At 43.7% G+C, this 20,028-nt stretch overlaps 2 protein-coding genes across 4 annotated transcripts in view; one reads left to right on the forward strand and one right to left on the reverse strand.

The window, feature by feature from the left end:
• tanc2a (tetratricopeptide repeat, ankyrin repeat and coiled-coil containing 2a) overlaps window positions 1-12,224 on the forward strand; it is a 55,904-nt gene extending 43,680 nt beyond the window's left edge. For all 3 annotated transcript variants that reach the window (XM_005750842.1, XM_005750843.1, XM_013915352.1), the window contains 16 exons: window positions 77-211; window positions 1,302-1,498; window positions 1,586-1,694; window positions 1,848-1,970; window positions 2,052-2,189; window positions 2,309-2,407; window positions 2,815-3,006; window positions 3,123-3,216; window positions 4,160-4,293; window positions 4,386-4,509; window positions 5,014-5,189; window positions 5,341-5,473; window positions 5,725-5,816; window positions 5,925-6,059; window positions 6,175-6,275; window positions 7,230-12,224. In XM_005750842.1, coding sequence (XP_005750899.1) covers window positions 77-211; window positions 1,302-1,498; window positions 1,586-1,694; window positions 1,848-1,970; window positions 2,052-2,189; window positions 2,309-2,407; window positions 2,815-3,006; window positions 3,123-3,216; window positions 4,160-4,293; window positions 4,386-4,509; window positions 5,014-5,189; window positions 5,341-5,473; window positions 5,725-5,816; window positions 5,925-6,059; window positions 6,175-6,275; window positions 7,230-9,093 — 3,846 coding nt within the window. In that variant the 3' untranslated portion in view covers window positions 9,094-12,224. The remainder of the gene's footprint in view (window positions 1-76; window positions 212-1,301; window positions 1,499-1,585; window positions 1,695-1,847; window positions 1,971-2,051; window positions 2,190-2,308; window positions 2,408-2,814; window positions 3,007-3,122; window positions 3,217-4,159; window positions 4,294-4,385; window positions 4,510-5,013; window positions 5,190-5,340; window positions 5,474-5,724; window positions 5,817-5,924; window positions 6,060-6,174; window positions 6,276-7,229) is intronic.
• A 682-nt stretch (window positions 12,225-12,906) lies between these two features.
• The window catches only part of cyb561 (cytochrome b561), a 10,504-nt gene continuing 3,382 nt past the window's right edge, over window positions 12,907-20,028 (reverse strand). The window contains exons 3-6 of the mRNA XM_005750844.1: window positions 16,009-16,107; window positions 15,799-15,902; window positions 15,561-15,718; window positions 12,907-14,509 (exon numbers count right to left, since the gene is read on the reverse strand). Of these exons, the coding sequence (XP_005750901.1) occupies window positions 14,317-14,509; window positions 15,561-15,718; window positions 15,799-15,902; window positions 16,009-16,107 (554 nt within the window). The 3' untranslated portion in view covers window positions 12,907-14,316. The remainder of the gene's footprint in view (window positions 14,510-15,560; window positions 15,719-15,798; window positions 15,903-16,008; window positions 16,108-20,028) is intronic.

Raw genomic sequence — 20,028 nt, forward strand, 5'->3', positions numbered from 1 at the left:
GTGTGTGTGTGTGTGTGTGTGTGTGTGTGTGTGTGTGTGTGTGTGTGTGTGTGTGTGTGTGTGTGTGTGTGTGCAGGTGGTTCCTGTGAGTCTAGCAGAGGTTTACCTGCTGCAGCTCAACATGCGCTTTCCCACCCAGTCGTCCTTCCAGAGAGTTCTACCTTTACTCAACGTTACTGTGGCATCGCTGCACCCGCTGACTGACCAGCAGGTAAAGGCTCAGTCGCAGTAGAGTAAAAACAGGACAGCAGCTTCCTTGCAACTAGGAAAAATCAGTAATTGACTGCAGGTAGTACATTTATCATAGTTATTCGTTTTAGCATCACAAAAATATTGCATATAATTGCTGACTTGACGCCAATCAGTTGTAGACTGATTCTGTCTTATTGCTGTTATTCTACCATCTTGACACAGCAAAGTTGTTTTAAGGATGGCAGCTGACTGAGCTGAGCTGACTGGCCTGGTCACCGTCTCAAAACAACCATTTCAAAGGCAACAAGTTTGTAGTAATTTAGTAATTTGTGGGCTGTGGTCCCCAGTGTGATTGTAGCATTGCACACCAGCATTTTCACGTTGGTAAACTTTATGTAGTATACTGTGGACTCGGAACATGATGAGTTTACTGGAAGTAACGTTTGTAACACTACTGAATTTTGTGAGCACACATACACAAGATACTTTTTTCTTCAGTGAAGATGACTGTTTAACAAATATACACACCGAATAACTCTAGTGAGCATTAACAATACTGACAACATATTCTTCCCCCGCTGGCTCAAAATTGATTGTTGGTCCCTCCTTCAGGGAACTGTACAATGTTCCTCTGTCATCTTTATCACCGTTTGTGGTGGGGCGTGGTCTGCGGTGTTGTGCAGGGAGGGCGGACGCACCTGCACGGCATCCTTCATCACGCCCGTCTACTTATAAACACGGGGACTCAGGGGTTGGTGTGTTGTGGTGTGAATATTGAATAAAATGGCTCAAACCTATGATCCCTGGACCCGCCGTGTCTCATTCACACCACATCGTTATAATTAGACCATGATATTACTCACAGAGCCATATTTGATATTGCAAATAGATTTAAGCCCTCAAAGTAATGACTTGAAATGCATCGATTGTGTGTATAATTGTGTCACCTTGTAAGAACCGTCCTTTGAAATCAGTGACGCTATCAGGATATTTTTTTATGAACAAATATCATCAAACTTCCTGATGTGCCTGTCAGACTCAGCTGTGCTTCAGTTAGTGCTAGCATGCTAATAGTTGCTAACAGTGGATACAATACTGTCAATGCACAGCTGTTTGAGGTGGTAAATGCGGGCACCCTGGCCGGAGGTTCGCTGGAGTGGGCGGAGTTCTCACAGCGCCTGGAGCAGCTCTCCTCGTTCCTTTTGCGGCGCAGCGACGGCAGTCGGATGCTAAACCACACCTCCTTCAGGGAGTGGCTCATGTGGAGGGAGGAGGGCCAGGATGACCGGTTCCTCTGCGATCCCAGGTATAGTCAGAGGGCATGAGTGACAAATGGAGAGAGAAGAAAACAGGGACAGATGTTTCTCACTGAGCTGTGTGTCTCTGTTTCCAGGAGTGGCCACACTCTCCTGTCCTTCTGGCTCTGCAGACAGGCAGGAAAGCTGACCCGACAGCAGACACTGGAGCTCGGGCATCACATCCTGAAGGCGCACATCTACAAGGCGAGCTCTCACACACAAAGTTAGACACGCATACGCAGATACATGGGGCTGGAAACCACACCAGTAGATTTTTTTTACAGATCACAAACCAATGAGATGCCACTGTTTTATGTCTAACTATTGGTTTCTGTCGCATTTGTTCTCCTCATCCAGGGCCTGAGTAGGAAGCTAGGGGTTTCCTCCTCAGTTCTGCAAGGGCTGTGGCTGTCATACAGCACCCAGAGCCTGAGCCCTGTTCTTGCGTCACTGCGCAACCTCTACACCCCCAATATCAAGGTAACAATGCATACTCACACACACACACGAGTGTATTTCCCACCACAGTTCTGCTGTAACTTTCCTCTTTTCCTTTTGCAGGTGAGCAGATTGCTGATTATGGCCGGGGCTGATGTGGATTACTGTAGCGATGTCCTGAACAACGCCCCCCTGCTGTGTGTCCACGCTCACCTGGGCCACACTGATGCTGTAGCACTGCTGCTTGATCATGGAGCACAGGTAAGGAAAAAGAAAAGGCCGTGGAGCTTTTTAAACATCATGTGAGTTCACAGAGACGCGTCATTGGGTGTTAACAAGAGCAGATTTACTCCAACCACAATTCCACCTTCAATTTTTAGCTGGATGCTTGGTCACATGACGGTTTGACTGCACTGGGATTCGCTGCTGCAGCTGGTCACCTGGATATCGTCACAATGCTGAGTCAGCACAGAGCCAAGGTAGCTACCAGTTCTACTCCACATGTGCAGTTTGGTGTCAGACAGATGTTTGCAGCTAATGTAAAGAATGACAACAGCAGGATTTTCACAGGCTTCCGTGCAGTACATCCCATAATTCAGTAGCTTGTAGATCCACCATTTGCTGAAAAAGTAATAGTTTTCTGTCCCTCGCGTTGTTCCAAGGTAATTGTGCACAAAAAAATATCACCGTGGTATGCAAGGGGCCAACCTTATACATACAGTGAAATATGTTAAATAAGGAAAATTGAGATTGTTGCAGTTCAGTTGCTCTTTTTCTTTTGATTCTTGGTCTCATAACCTTTTCTGATAGTCAGTGGCATCACTGCAATTTAACCTAGAAAGAGTCCCAACCCTGTTTTTGAGTGTCTGTCTCCCCTTGGGTGCAGGTGGGTCACGTGGACGGCTCCGGTCGGTGCGTGCTGGTTCACGCAGCCCAGCGAGGCCACCTCGAGGTGCTGCGCTTTCTCCTAAAGAGGGCGGAGTGGAGTTGTACTACCTGCTGTGGACAGAAGGGGGCAAGCAGGAGCCAAGCAGTGCAGCAGGCTTTGATTGCTGCAGCCAGCATGGGACACACAGAGGTGATACAAACACACACACACACACACATACACACCTTTAATGTATAACACTGTGTGGTACAGAATATACAATCACATAGTCGGGTGTGTGTGTGTGTGTGTGTGTGTGTGTGTAGATGGTGTCATACCTATTGGACCTTCCAGAGGAAGATGAAGAAGGGGAGGAGAGACCTGAGATCAACACATATGACAGTCTATGGGGAGAGACAGGTAATGACCATGTAACTACTATTGTGTAACTACTTTGTCACGGCAGGCTTGTTTTTCTGTCAACCAGATCAGTGTGATAAATTCACGTGGAACATGGTGGGAAACAATGTTTTCATAAACATGCTTTGGTTTGCTTAAAAGGTCATTTACAATAACGGATGATGTAGCAGATCATTTTCCCACCACAACCTCATAATTAATGAGAGGCAAACAGGAGACAACATGACTGATCACTATACTTTACATTAGTAGCATCTAGTGGACGAAAGTGTTCACTTCAGGAAAAACAGAAAAAATAAGTATTTGGACTCTTCTACATGTTTGGTTCCTCTGGCCAAGATTATTATATTTATATTATATAAGAGCAAAAAACCAACACAATAAAATAAGTCTTTGAAAGATATAATTAAAATGAGACAAACAATAAATAAATAAAAATAAAAACATACAGTAAATGTGAAAAACAAGCTGATACAATAACGACTATACTGAAACAATAAAAACTGAATGGAAACGAGCAAATACACAATAGAAAACTATACTGAAAACAAAAGGTTCTCCTAAGAAATACAGAAGTTTTATTTATGTAGTCATCTCGAGGTCCTTTATGTTGTAAGATAAAGACCCTAAAGTAGTAGAGTGAAAATCCCAACATCAGACGTCCCCTCGGTGAGAAAGCGCTTGGTGACAGTGGGAAGGAAAAACCTCCAGCAGAGCCAGGATCAGACCTGGGTGATTCTGTCTCATTGCAAACTTTTCTTACCAAAGCTCAGACGTGGATTCATTTAATATCCGTCGTGTCATTTCAAAATAAACTCTGGCTTCTATATTTAATGTTTGTTCTCTAACACCTACCGCAGCTTTATATGCCATATGTTCAGTTACAGAGCTGAAGTTTGTAATCGTCTGGTTTCCCTTGTCTCACTCTGTGTGTTTGCGTCAGCTCTGACAGCAGCAGCAGGATGTGGCTGTCTGTCTGTCTGCAGGCTCTTGTTGGATCAGGGGGCAGCTGTGGAGCAAGGAAACAAGCAGGGTGTCACTCCACTTTTCAGCGCCGTGAGACGAGGTCACTGGCAGGTATGGTGGAACCAGAAAGCAAACAGGCACATGATCACGCGATACCTGCAGCAGATAACTGCAGTCTTCCTCCTCATGCATCCTTCGGCCAGGTGGTGGAGTTGTTTCTGAATCAGGGGGTGGAGGTGAACATGGTGGACCAGCAGGGGCGAACATCTCTGATGACTGCAGCCTCAGAGGGACACATGAGCACTGCCCAGCTGCTGCTGGATCATGGTAATCACACACTGCACTCTGCAGCCAGAAAAACAGCAAGAGTTGCTGCAGCAATGCAATTAAAACAGCAGTCTCATTGTTTATGTCCAACTTCAGTTCAGTCAGAAAGTATTTTTTACTTTTTCTTTTATCAGGAGATTCCGATGTTAAAAAACCCTTGAAAACGAGATTGGTCCTAATCAATAATACTTTAACTACAAACGCTAATCTCAGAGGACAGCTGTGATACTGTACAGTATTCTCAGTGTGTACACTGCTGTAAAAACGTGTTTTCCTCTTTCCTGACACTGACAAAAAAGTAGAAGAAATATGAAATGAATCTGTTGTCTTCGTGATCAAACACTCCACTGTAGGAATTGACAGTTTTAACAGAAATGGCATGTGTGCTGAGACTAGTGAGGCCATGTTTGTAGCCATTATTTATAAGGTCGTCCTTAGAGCCCCCATTCTAATCACTCTGACCCTGACAATAGCTCCGACCCTAATGAATCTCTCTGTTTCCAGGAGCCTCCCTCGAACAGACCGACAGAGAAGGGCTAACGGCACTGAGCTGGGCGTGTCTAAAAGGCCAGCTCTCATTGGTCAGAGAGCTTGTGGAGAGAGGAGCAGCCACAACTCATGCAGACCGCAATGGACGCACGCCTCTGGATCTGGCTGCATTCTGCGGAGACCCAGATGTGGTGTGTACAGCCAGAGTAACCATGATTGTGTTAGTTAATTTAGAACAGTTACCTGTCCTACCTGTTCTGCAGCCGCTGCAGAGGGCAATGTAATGTAGCCGGAGGAGAATTTATAAAAGTGGTGAAAAATGTCGCTTTGATCCGTGCCCAGGTGCAGTACCTTGTGGATCACGGTGCGTCAGTGGAGCATGTGGACTGCAGCGGGATGCGCCCTCTGGATCGAGCAGTCGGCTGCAGAAACACTTCTGCAGTCATCGCTCTACTGAAAAAGGGAGCCAAAATAGGTAGAAGCATGAAGCATGTTCAGTTTAACAGCAAGAATTAAACCATGGATGTTGTAGTTATGCAGTAAGCATCTTCACTGCTGCATGGCCAGACTCCCATATAGTTCATTTCCATTAGCAATACATCACCCTGCAGAATGAACCTTCATGAATTCTAAATCATCCTTCATATATCCCTAAACTAAACTTGCGTGTGTGTGTGTGTGTGTGTGTGTGTGTGTGTGTGTGTGTGTGTGTGTGTGTGTGTGTAGGACCTGCAACCTGGGCCATGGCGACCTCTAAGCCAGATATCTTAATGGTTCTGCTCAGTAAATTGATCCAAGAAGGAGATAAATTGTACAAGGTAGCGCACATTTCCATCTTGATGAGATTTGATTTGATTGACTCGATGTCGATTTAATTCGATATTCCAAAGTTCTTTCTGAAAGAGTTTCTTTTTTTTTCTTTCCAGCAAGGTAAAGTGAGGGAAGCCGCTCACTCCTATCAGTCAGCTCTCCAGAAGTTTCCAGGAGACGAGCTGAAGACGTTCAAACAGCTCAGGGTGTGCGTGCTGCTCAACCTGTCACGCTGCCGCCGCAAGATGAACGTGAGGCTTTTTCTTACACACACACATGTTGAGAATATTTTGCTTATTATTTTGAAACAAATCTCATCTCGAAAACTTTATTTCAGTATTGATATATCGTTAATCTTCCTTACAGGACTTCAGCCTTGCTGAGGAGTTTGCTACCAAGGCCCTGGAGCTAAAAGCCAAATCTTATGAAGCTTTTTATGCCAGAGCCCGTGCCAAACGCAGCCGCAGGTAAACAGTGTCGTGAGAAATTGAATAAAACTAACTGATCGTCATCTTCTGAGAGTTTGGGTTCTTTGGATCTTCAGTAGTAGAACTGTGATGATTTTATTGTTTGACATTTTTAAACTATTTGAAACTTAGACACGAGATTGCAGTGAGAAAGAGTTGAGTAGTTTTAGGCTCACTACCATGTAAAGAAAACCTGAGAGATAGAGTGACCTGAACTGTAAGAAAAAGAAGACATATGTGCTTTTAACTTGGCGGGGTGTTGTCAGTTTCCAGTTACCTCCATGCTAAGGCTCTACACAGTTTGCTAAGGCCTCAGTTACACAGGCCCAGAGACCAGCTGGCAATCCCCTGTTAACCTCCAATCAATAGGAAAGCAAAAAGGGTGCTGGACCAAAAACCATCTTGTGATTGCTTTCATTGCTAGAAGATTACTGCGGTCACTCATAGTTTGCATAGAAGATGCCAGCTTGTCTGCACTCAGTCACTAACTAACCACCATGTAGTGGTGAAGCATAAAAAAAGTACAGCACAAACCAGAAACGGAGACCATTTCCCTTCAAAGTAAAAGTATTCCACTCTGTGACCACATGCAACTTCCTGCAACCGCTTGCCAACCAGACACACTTTCCACTAGTGACGAGTGGTTACCGTGGGGTCACTGACTGGCACCGTTCACCAGAGAGTAAAGACCTAAAGCTTTGACCTAGCATTGCTTTACAGTCACAGTGACTGAAGGCATAGATGTCAGATGGAGGGACACATTTTTAAGCCTGTTTTTTCTTTGTGAATGTGATTGCAGCAAATTTCAGGTAACCAGACATCGAAAGATTGGAACAGACCTTCTAAACACTGACAATATGAAACCTATAATTCCGGAAACATTCTGATATACACATTCTCTGTCATCTTCTGAAGTTTGTCCTGTTTTCACTCCTTGTCACTATCACAACCCAGACAATTCCACGCTGCTTTGGAGGACCTGATTGAAGCCAGCCGTTTGTGCCCATCCAACCGGGAGATTCAGCGCCTGCTGTCACGGGTCAAAGAAGAGTGTCGGCAGGCTGCACAGCAAAAGGACACTCATCCTCCATCATCTAATCACGTCTATCAGCAGAACATGTCCATCAGCGAGGCCAGGTCTAGAGATTCAGGTTGTTTGCAGGTACAGGATAGAGAGGGGCTTACAGAGGAAGAGGAGGAAGAGGAGAAAGCAGAGAGCAGTTTCAGGGAAAGAGACTCCTCTCCCTGTCACCTTCAACCTGCGGTTCAAAGTCTTGACACCCGCTGCCACTCTGGGGTACCATCGCCCTCCTCCCTTTCCCCCACTCATCTGTATCATCACCTCCCCAGTCCCACCCACGCAACCTCCCTTTCTTCACCTAGTCACTCTGCACCTCCCCCTCCTTCCACATCTTATCACGATTTCAGCCCTACTTCCTCCCTAATCCAGCATCAGCAGCGAGGTGGCATAGTGTCTGAAAGTATGCCTACATTGTCCGAAAGTGGAGGTGTACAAAACTATCCACAGTCTGACTTAGATCAGAACCAGGGAGTCCAGCGTCACCCCCATCTGGCTGGTCAGAGGTTCCAGAAGCAGAACCCCGTCCAAGGCCACTGGCTCCAACCAGCCAAAGCACAGGTGGTCCGAACCAATCAGCCCAGTTCTTCTACCCACTCCAGCATGGTTTTGGGAAGTTCTGCATATTCCCAGTTCGCCCATCTGCCCAAAGAACTAGCAGAGCTTGGGGAAGGCTTTTGCTCAAATCCTATGGATGTCAGGCCTAGCCCATTGGCTCAGCCTGGTCTGAGCTCTGGAGCTTCTTATGTACAGGATGAAGAAGAAGAAGTTGACCTGGTTAGCCAGGCCAGAGGCACATCTGGCTATGGGAAAGCAGCAGGAGCCGAGTGGGCGGGGGTAAACCGTTTTGGCCAGTCCCGTCAGTTCAGCCGTAACCAATCCAAAGCAGCCTACTACCCTTTGGAAGTTACAGAGGCAGCAATGGGGTCTTCAGATAGGCTTCAGTCATCGCACGATTATCAGTATCAACACCAGGGTGGTCTTCGACGTCCACTCAGTGCTCACCCAACCTCCTCCTCTGGTCATTCCCCTAGGCCTCTCATCCATTCCCAGAGTGTCAGCGTCCGTTTCTCCCCCAGCAGTGGTAGTCTTGCTACTGGACAGCCAGCTAATCTTGGGCCAGGCTTTAGGACATCGGCCTCTGTTCAGCACATGGATCTACCTTCAGATCTGGCCTCTGCTAGAAGCATTAGTGGTTACCATGATGATAACTTCCTGATCGCCTCTCCCCAGTCTGAAATATGCATGTCAGGAGGCGGGACTTACCCTGGAGAGGTGGGACGTTCATCTAGGAACACTCCTTTTATGGGAGTAATCGACAAGACGGCAAGGGTGCACCAGCAGTATCAGCAACAGGCTCCGTCCAGCTCAGCGTCCTGTCTCAGTCCGTCTCGCTCCTGGGCCGTGTCTTCAGTGGACACAGTTGTCACTTCGCCCAGCAAAAACCCCCCTCCACCCCAGCTCTCATCCTTTGCCTACCACAACCGCAGCAACAACAATGCCCACAATGGTCACGCCTCTTATGATAACCAGCTGGACTTCTATGACGTGACGCCAGGAAATGTTCACCAGGGTGAGGGCTCAGTGCAGGTTGCCTGTCAGAATCTCTCCTACATGGATGTGAAGGTGGCTCGGACGCTGCCCATGATCCACAGCTGCTCGGACAGACCGACTGAGAGACGTACGGGTCCTACGTCTCCGGTTAAACCAAAAAGACCCTTTGTAGAGTCCAATGTGTAAAGACAATACAAGAACATTAATGAAAAGTGGTATAAATGAAGTCACTGTACCGATATACTGGAAGACTGTTCTTGAAACAAAGTAATGTCAAGTTCCTACATTTAGTACTTGGAATGTTTATAAGAGCAAGACACACCAAGTTCAGACTGGGTAAAAGCTTTTGTTTTCATTTGGTTGTATTTGTTAGTATGCTTCAGAGAACTCCACCTCACTTGCTAGGTTAAGTGATTGCTCTATGTTGTTTTTGGAAAGAGTGCCACTTCATCTTAGGCATACTGACTCCTTCATGGTGAAGATGCCTAACCTATAAGAACGGCATGGAACATATTCACCAATAATGAACTGGTTCTGCCATTTGGAAGTGAAACATTAACAGGTGTTCACCTCACAAAGCACAAGAACGAAGAAGATAATTATGGAATAAGACTGTATTCTTCTTCTTGCACAATTCTGGCTTGAATTACATTTTAAAACTGCAGTTCAAGTCTAAATGGTGACGTCCAGACAGGAGAGAAAAAGCACCGCAATTACCTTTGCCTGCTGCCGACGCCTTTAATAAAGATCTCATTTCAAGATTGAAGCGCTTAAATAACACAGACTTGAAAGAAATGGACGAATCCAGGCTCGCGTCATTGTACCAGTCAAACGCTTGTTAGTGACCCAGACCCAAGCCATAGTTTGAGAAACTCGAAAATACTGTCATTGAATAAACACTGAGTTTAAAAAAAAAAGGAGAAAAAATTGTATTTATCTTTTTAAGTTATGTCTGTATTAAACTGTAAAGTTTCTTTTTGTTTTTTCTTAAAACGGTATTCCTTTGGGATTTGCCATCGTGTTTATTTTGGGGGATCGTCTGTGAGAACACGTAAACTGAAACTTTAGAGTTTTAGTTTACATGAAGCAGAAACTCTAAAGATGTTGGGTTAACATTGGTCTCTTTCTGGGTTCAATTAGAACGATATAGCGCATTTGTAAAAATTGGATTTTTTGGAAGGGTCATCCATTCAGCCTTTTTCTGTGCTCTCTGAAGGCCTTTTATATTCTGTAGTCCTAATGGTCTAATTATGCAAACCATATGATTCCAAGTGATACACCAGGGCTCTTCATACTGTATTATGTTGGAAACATTTTGCTTGTATGTGCCTCGGTTGTCAGTACTGTCAGTCACTCTCACTCTGACCATTAACTTGGCTTGACATGTCATTTCTGGATATTTGTCCTCAACAATGTGCATTTGAACTCTTTGGATGGTGTTGTATGTTTTTCTTGCCTTTCCAAAGATAACTGTGTAAAATCCCAATGAAACAATCTATTTATCTGTGCGAAACCAGCTTAATTTATGACCATGCCAAGCTAACTATCTTACCACCAACAGCAGCCACAGAGCCTTACCAATGAGGCCCAAAAATGTACCATTATTCAACTACATTCATTTACTGTATTGAGGTTTGTTTGTTTTTCAAAAACTAAAGTTCAGTTCACTCTTTTCATCTTATCATCCACTGTGTATTTCACAGTCAGATCAGAATCTTAGCCTCACAAACATTAGCATACGTAGCCGTGTGTTTACTTACTCTTCAGATGGTTCCTCCAACTTTGGTGTGTTTCTGTGCTTGTTATAAACGCCTGCGCTCAGAAAAAGTTTAAAATCTTCAAACAAAATGTGAAGAAACAACTTCTCCAAAACATGTACATTGTACTGTGTTGGAGTAACACCATCTTAAGTTGTACTAGAGCCAGGCAGGACTTTTCATGTGAAATCGGTTTGTACCATGAGCTGGTGCAGTGAATCAATATAACCTTTATTTAATAATGTTCTTATTTATAGTGCTGTTCTGGGAAAAGGCAAATTCTCTTGAGGCAACAAGGGCAGAAATAAAAAGAGACAAGAAAAGTTTTTTAAAAGTGGTGAAAGTTTTTGTTAGAATTTGCAAAGTATAATTAAAAAAAGGAAGTTTAGGTCAGAACATAGACCTAAATTTGGATGTTAAATAGGAAAAAAACTGTCGTAATCAAAGATGATAATTAAAATGTTTGTCTGCAACAAATGATTTTAAGTCAATAATCAAAAGTCTTATTATATAACAAACATTTATAGTTGTCGACAGTGTTTCTGCTTATGTGATATCAAAGACTAGGCGTCAGTAACAGTAACTGTGACATCAAAAAAAGTTTTCCTTATTGTGCCACGTTACTGGGTTTTAAAAGTCGTTACTTTGAATGGAAAATGCGTTTTTCTTATCGTACCTTAGATGCTAGGGCTAACAAACATCTGCTGCAATACAGAAATTACACTGTTTCTTTTTTGCGTTTCCCAAAGCGATCACCATCTACTTGGGATTTTGAATGTTACCAATTTTTAGCACGCTATCGTTTATGAATCCATCAAGCACATGCTTATTTATGTCTTTACAAGGTTTTCCTTTCAAACCAGTAGTTTGCCTAGCTTGCTAAAACAGACAACATATTTATGGCAAAAGACACGGTTTACTGCTCAAAATGCTTTTGTCTATGTCAGCAAGGAATGATTTAACTTTTCCATCTTAACCTTGTTAACGACAAGGGGAGGTGGCTAGCTGAATATTTAAAAGAGGGACAAGTTTCACTTTAATCATATATTAAGATCAGGCTTCTTTAAAAATGTCTTTTATAAACATGAATGCCAGTTTTTGTACATTTGTAGTGCTTTTTTCCCCCCAAACTTCTCACTTTCAGTTGCTGTTGCTGATGAAACAAGTGATGTCTGACACAGCACACACAGTACAGTCTCTGACCACTGCCATCATCTCGTACTGCTCAGGGGACTGCAGCTGTGAGATGATATTAGCAATTTGATGTTCAAAGTGAAAACGTGGAAAATCTGTTAGCAAAACTGTGCGTTGTGCATCACATGTAGGATGTTTACCTTCTGTCTGCATTGGTGCCTGACTGTGAAATATCCCGTCAGAACAGAGCCAAGTCAGTGTGTACTTTGGGCTCTTTCACAGTGTGTAAGATGAGCTTACATTTAAAACCAAGGATGGTGACGAGAAGAGCTTCATTATCAAACATTTCAAGCAACATGAATGTGTTTTTGGCTCATGTGGAATCACTGAGTTAGAAAGAGGAATAAAGCTGAATAAAAGACTGAACTGTAAGTCTGTCTCTCATTGTGTGACCCAACAAGGAAAAGCTTTTTTGGGTATAATCTTACATTAGAACAAGATTGTTCTTCTTGTTGTGTTGATCTTATATGCAGTGCTCTTACAATAACTGATTGTTTTTTGGCCACTTGGGGGCAGCAGAAGCAATCTAAATAGAATCTTGATTTTAACATAAAGCACCAGTTATCGGGCCTTTTATGATTGCTTTGTAAGAATGAGCCAGACTGCTCCTTCGGCCATCCTAAACTTTTTGCTGTGGAAAACTTTAGGAGTGGCAACGCAGCTCTCAGGGTAAACTACAGATCTTTTATCTGTTTAACCTTTCAGGAAATAAAGCGGGAACAGACCTGAACTGGCCATCAAACTGCTTTTCAGTTACATTTGAGCGTTAGAAAATGTAAACCCTGAACAGTTAACGTGATCCCCACTTAGATTATTACTGAATGTCTGCACTTCAATGACATCTTGCCTGTGTGATTTAAAATCCACTATGTTGGTGTACAAAGACAAAACGACAAAACTGGTGCAGCTTAATGCACATAAAGGTGACGTGAACAGCTTGTTACGTACAGTAAAAATGTTTGTTTTAGAATGTTCATTTTAAAACAATCTACAATTCAAATATGTTTTCTTGCTGCTTTCACATCCAATGTGTAAAATCTGGGGAAAATAATTTCAAACACTTTATTTCAGGTTGTCCTGATAAGATCGGGACTTCCTGTGAACAACGACACTGTCACAACTTACAGAAAAATGAACAACCTCCACCAAGCTCTCTCTGAGGCACAAAGACTGAAGTCCGAGTCGAAGGCGAGCAAAACAAAAAGTAGATTTAAAACATACATGTAGGTATTTGAATACACACAACAGGTTATTGAAGCATTTAAACAGGAACAGTTAATGATAGGATTCGGTCAGAAAACAGGACTTTATGGTACTGCAGGTCACGAAGACGGAGCAACAGCAGAGGAAATTTTATCATACAACCAATTCACACCACCTTTGATGCCACATATTGACCCCAAAATGAACGTGGACCTGTGGCTCTTTAGTTACACAGAGAGGAACATGAGGGGAACTCAACCAATGTTCACAGACAGAAAAGCAGCACGGAGAGTAGACAGCAGCTGCCGAGAACAGTTTTTGAACACGTGGTTCTCCAGCAGAGCACAGAGTCTATTCTACAGACTACCAGGGCACCACCATGCTCCACCTTGCTCCACCCTGCTCACAGAAAGGCTACGTTTGCAGGATTTGTACAATTGTTCTGAGGGTAGTGTAGCTTCTTTTTGAGCGTCAAAGTAGAAATTTGTGTTTGTGGTTTCTTTTTTTAGTCAAATTTAATTCCACTGATAAGGTGCCAGATTTACTAAAAAGGATAGCATCAGCACAATCACCAAATAACGCCCATGGCAGCCATCTGCTGTGACTTTCTGGAAGGTACAACTTGAATCTTCTCACACCGCTGTCAGTCTGAGGGTTAAGACCTGGTTTTAGGGTTATGTTAGGCGTGAGATTTACTGTAGTTAATACGGTTAAAATTGGGGGTGAGACACTGGGAGTGCATTAATGTCAATAACTGTCCTCACAAAGCCGACACAGAGCAGAGCTGAGGAGGAAAGGACGGGAGAGGAGAACACTGCAGCTACTCGGGTCGGCTGATGCTACATCTTTAATATAGTTAAGACACAATGATAAAACACAAGTGAAGGAATCCAAGACACATTTAAGCAAAACGAGAATCGCAACCTAACCATGAACACTGCACAACAGGAAACAATAAAATATAAACTGCGCCCTTCAACTACACAAACATGACGCTCCATATCACAATGTGTAGTGAAACAGTACATTTTTAACTATGTTTGTATAAATGTTTTTCATGACAAAGCTGACAGAGCTGGTTGGTATAATAACATGAGAAGGACAGTTATTACAGATTTCTGTTCTTACTTCACTGAACCTAAAGCTGAACTCATTTTCTGACAGGTATGCAGGTACTAACAGAGACTGGTAGCACAGGTGGTCTGTTGGCTCTGTAGATGTAGATCACAGAGAGGCGTCAGGCTTCAGAGTGAGATTAAGGCGTGGTTGGTGATCCCCCGTCAGTCAGTGTCTTGAAATGGACGGACAGAGCTTCTTCCTCTGGGTTTGGTGGGCGTCTGTACTCCTCCCTCGTCATCAGGTGTCCCAGCACCAATCCAAAGCACACCAACAGGATACCCAAGACGTTGGCCAGCACTCCCTCTGGGGTGAACTTAGAGTAGGTCGGCCTGGCCCCAAGGAAGCAAGGGGACATCATAAGTGGGTAAGGGCATAGTAAAATTTAAGGTTAGTTGAGATAAATCAGGAGCAGATGGTGGTTATTGAGGATTTGCAGACATGTGACCACAAACCATGTGATGTTAACTTGTCTGACATTCTGCACTTGTGACATTGTGGGATCAATGAATGTAGGTCACTCAGTGACCATCTCGCAACCAGCAGTTGTGAGGGAAAATTTAGTACTCCCCGACTTTACTGCGAGTGGTTGGTGGAGTTTGCTGGGAAATGATTGCTTAAGGATCACACAGACCTACAGACTGGTCAGTGATCAACCTGGCAACCACGTGTCACCAGGGAAAAACTTATTCCGGTTGGCAATGACCTTCTTCCGATTGCTTTGGTCACTATCATATTGCTGTGTTTGTAGTTTGAATGGAAATGACAAACTTGCATTTTGGAAAGTTTTGCTACCTCTTAGCATGTCATTAGCAAGTATTTACAGACAACGATTTTAAAAAATTGCTCACAACCTCAGCAGCCTGCTAGGAGGTCTTTGGTGTAGCGCCTTCTTTGCAACCAATTTCATGCAGCCAACAACCTCCAGGAACCACTACACATTTTCCTTAGCAACTGGTGATTGTACCATGTCCACCATGGTAGGCAACAAGAGCAGTGTGGTGGATTTCTTTTTATCAGAGCCATCTGACTTCTGAGATCCAAGCTGTAATCAGCGATGACCCTAACTAAAAAGGCCTTTACGCACCAGACTCGTAATATCTGATATGAAGCCATAAAAACCGGCCATGTTATTTTCCCTAGACAAATGTCCAGCTTTATATTTTCAGATCAAACCACTGGTGCTGAATATACAATAATGTGGAAATAGTCAAATAAATGTAGTTACTTAAGCAAGAAATGATTTCAAAAAGAAATGACAAAAACACAACGACCTTCACAAGCCACTCGTGTGATGTCATACTGTCTGTGGTTTATGCCTAAAAAACATCACTAATGAAATGAAGAGGAGACGAGGGGGCAGATACTCGAGTACAGACATACATGATGTTGAAGAGGAGTGTCTCCGTGATGCCCAGCAGGCTGGTCCCTACGGACATTACCAGCAGAGCCAGGCCACAGAACACGTGGACAGGCAAGTATGAGGCTCGTAACCATGCCGACGCAACAGGAAACAGGAAGAACATCAAACCCATCACCCACTGGCAAAAATGGAGGGATAAAAAGTTTAGTGTTGTAATGTGTTACATTTGCTGCAGAGATTCAGTCTGTGTGTGTGTACCTGTAAGCAGAACAGGATTAGGGTAGTCATACCGCACCAGCTGTGTAGAGAGTACATGTCAGGAATCTTGGCTGCCCTGTGGTAGTCAAACACAGCCACAAAACCTGCACGCACGCATAGAGCAACATGTCAGACGGACACACACATGGTTATTTAAAAAAAAAAAAAACATCTGCAGCAGTCAGACGCCGGCTGATGTAGCTTCCTTACCTACAATACTCATGATGAGAGCGAGCAGGTGAATAATGCCGTGAAGCAGCTTTACGTTCTTCTTCGGCTCCTTGTGAAACACTCTGTAGACCAGGATGGCTGGAGAGGCAGACAGACAGAGACATGGAGACAGAGGGAAGACTATAGAATCCATTAAGTGCATTTAACACTGATCAAACATTACACACATGCTGTTTGTTCTTTTTAGACTTTTGTTTTTTCATCCAATGCAGTCTGAAACAGCAAAACATGATTTATACTCATATTTCATAACCTCAGGGTCGGTGGTTCCAACTATCCTTGGGCCTACTGGTGGTGGTCAGAGGGCCCGGTGGCGCCAGTGTCCGGCAGCCTCGCCTCTGTCAGTGCGCCCCAGGGCAGCTGTGGCTACAATGTAGCTGCCATCACCTGTGTGGACCCATTGTCCATCATTTTTAAAGGTGCCTGGCAGAATGTGACACGTTACTAATGGATGAAGATGTCTGCAATCAGTCTTTAACACGGTGCACGCCTGTAAGCTGTTTGCATCGACCACTGGGCAACAAAATTAGAAAACCATGTAAAGTATGGAAGGAATCACAATTAAAAAGAAACAATTGTTGTTTTGAGGTCTATCTTTACTTTGCTAGAAACATAACCTGTATTTTATTCAGAATTCAAGGCAACACAACTAAACAGCATGATTGTGTGTCACTTCCTGCAGTGACACCATTATTGGAGCTAACATTTGATTTTCTATAAAATAAAGCAATTACAGATTCCTTCCTTCATTCCTTCTATCCAGGTCACAGTGGGGCTGGAGCTTCTCTCAATGGTTATGGCTCCAGAGGCAGAGTACACCCAAAACAAACTGCCAGCCTGTTCCAGGGTACCAGATACAGACAGACAATCTGTCAAGCTCACAGCCACACACTAATTTTGAATGAACAATCACACGACCCCCTATAAGCAAGCATTTGGCAACAGTGGGAAGGAAAAACTCCTTTTTAACAGGAAGAAACCTCCAGCAGAACCAGAGTCAGGACGGTCCAGCTGGAAGTGAGGGGACACTGTGGTAAAAGGTCAGCATTAATACTGTGCAGCAACTGAGCCTCCAGCTCTACCACACACACTCTCTAATTGTTCTCAGCATAAATCCTTCATTCACCCACCTGAGCCAACAGCTTTGTTTAATTTCCACTTCACAGCGTCACAGAGATTTAAGCCACCTCATGGGGGTGCAAGATACTCAAAAGAACCCAATATTAAAGGCGAAGGAGGGGGGCATGAGCTGAAGTGTAACAGCATTAGTGTGGACATGTGTTTGTTTCTGTGTGAGGAACACCCCCAGGAGGTTTCCATTTCACATCAAGATCCTTCCTCAATCTCATTCTAATGTCCAGTTAACCTTTGTTTTTATTGCTCTAATGCAATCTAGCACTGAACCAGTTGAGCTAATGTGGTTACTCTCATTAGAACGGTACCCAGGGCTGCGGACACAAAGCAAAGTCTGCTGCAGCATGAGCAGGTGGCAGCAATACGTCAAAAACAGTGACGGTGTGTCCAAAACAAATCAAGTTGAGCTGGATGACTGACGGCACCATCAAAAGGGAAAATCTGCATTAAAAAGAAACTGAACACGGGAATTGGAAAGAAGGGCCTAACCAAGCTGCTATATAGTGTCATTTAGAAACAATGAATGAATGAATACATTTAGACGTATTAATGGCTTGTGTGGCACAGTAATTGCTGGTGGGCAGTCTCTCCACATCCTGTCCACATACCAAGCGTCTGGATCAAATGAACATGTGACATCTGAAGTTCAAGTCAGATTTGACAAAATTCCTACAATTTTTATGCTGTTTAAGTATTTTGCTCACCTCACAAAACATTTGTGTGTGACAGAGCAACTTCACCTCAGCTGTCATTTGCACTTCCTTTAATCTGGCTGCGTGGATGTGTATGTCGTGTGGGCGTGTCATCCAGCTGTCTTAATGTGTGGGGTCAAGTGTGTTCTGCATTTTTCACTGTTGTAACGTTGTATTGTGGTGATCTGAGTTCCGTCTTGAATGATGTTCATCGTGCTGTTGCAGAGTGACTAAGACTAAAGCCACATGAAGACTACATACAAAAGCATGCAGTGCTGTGCAGACATCTTAAGCCACTCTTCATTTTCTTATATTTTCCGTTTTCAGCAGTCAGACTTTCATTATGTTTTTCTTAAGTGTTCTTGAGCAGAAACTCTTCCAGCTTTCTGAAGGTCTTACATTGACTGCATTTTCACCCATTTTCAGTCCAGTCCTTGTACCTGACCGTTTGAAGAGGAATGTTTTTTTGTTTTTTTGAGCCACTCAACACTGGCCTAAAAAAAAAATCAACAATACAGTGTGACAGATATAGAATAATGTTCCTGCACCAACAAGGTGATTTCCCGAGTTACTAGCAGTAACCCAAGTTTCTGGCAATCCGTCCAAGGATTTCTTTTTGACACCCAATGGCCGTCAGGATGGTGTCGACTAGCCTGTAGAGGTCAGTGTGTCCCATCATGGGGATGCCTCCCCACACCATCACTGACCCACCACCAGAGATGTCAGTCTGAACAATGCTAAAGGCCGCATCCCATTCTCCAGAGCTTCTCCAGGGTCACGTGTGTCACTCAAGGTGAACATGCTCTCAATGGTGGACCGGCCAGTTCTGGTATTTGATGGCATACAGGGCTCTACGGTACCAGACGGTTCTACCCTCATGAAGTCTGTTTTGGGTCAGAAACATTCACACCAGTGGTCTGCTGGAGTTCATTTTGTCGCTCTGGTAGTGCACACCTTGTTCCTCCTTGCACAAAGGAACAGATACTAGTCCCAGTGATGGATTGAGGGCCTTCTACCACCCTGTCCAGCTCTCCTACTGTAAATGCCTGTCCCCCAGAACCTCCTTGTGGCAGTGTTGGGCAGCTGATGATATACTCTGATTAAAAAGTGTTGTTTTATTTTTTTTTGTAGAGCCTCATCCTTTTGTTTTCATCGAGTTATAACTAGCTACATTTGTGCATAAAGGATGACAAAAGGCAGAGTAAATACATGAAAAAGCTGAGTCAAAAATATTATTTCACTTTCATCTAACAAACTAACTTCCTTCTTAATGTCAGGTATCAAATTAACTGGTAATCTGGTAATTAGCATGAATGTCAATTGCAACTAACCTGAACTCTAACACAAGAATATTTGATTTTGTTTATACAATTTTGACAATCAGGGTGCAAATAACATAATAATTCCAACTGACACATTTTAAAACTGGTGGAGTGCAGCTAGCAGCGGTTAGCTCAATATATCCAGCACGGGGAGGCTGAGCTGTCTGAACAGGCTACAGCATGAACAAACAAGAAGACCCAGTTCTGAGAAATACCATAATTGGACAAGAGAATTTAAAGACCAATAGAGTGGAGGCCCTCTGCTGTCAATGAAAAATATGCTGTTGTTTGCTGACTGGTGCTTTTTTGTGCCACTTTTCCCTTTAGAGTCATCCTGTCAAACCTTTACTGGATGCGTGACAAAAACACACACGCAAGCTGTTTACATTCATTCAGTGATGCAAACCATTCCCCCTTTCCTCTGTTTGTCTCAGTCCTGCTGGGTCAGGTTAGGGAGGATTGATGGGTGTCTGGCCAGCGTTAGCTTAATGTAACAAGTCAGCAAAACAGTGGCTTGAGGCTACGATGCACTGGTGCACACTCATAAGCTCAGACACACACACACCAACAGTCCTACTACTTTAGAGCAGCCATTTTCTGTTGAGCATTTTGCAAGGAAAAAAAAGAGAGAGGAACAATCACTGACTGCAAGTTTTTCAAACTATTCTAACATTTTCAGCTGAGCTCTGGCTAACTGGTCAGCTGGATAGCACTTTGATATTTCAGCAAGAACTCTCTGCTCTGCTTCTATAAAGCATTTATGGTGCTCAATGGAAACAAGTCCACGATTGGGAGCAGGGCTGGCTTGTGTTTTAGCCACATGCTCAATAAACAAATATCAGTATCAGCTA

The sequence above is a fragment of the Pundamilia nyererei genome, unplaced genomic scaffold, assembly GCF_000239375.1.
Source record: "Pundamilia nyererei isolate P.nyererei 1_Seehausen unplaced genomic scaffold, PunNye1.0 scaffold00290, whole genome shotgun sequence".
In the NCBI taxonomy this organism is placed as follows: domain Eukaryota; kingdom Metazoa; phylum Chordata; class Actinopteri; order Cichliformes; family Cichlidae; genus Pundamilia; species Pundamilia nyererei.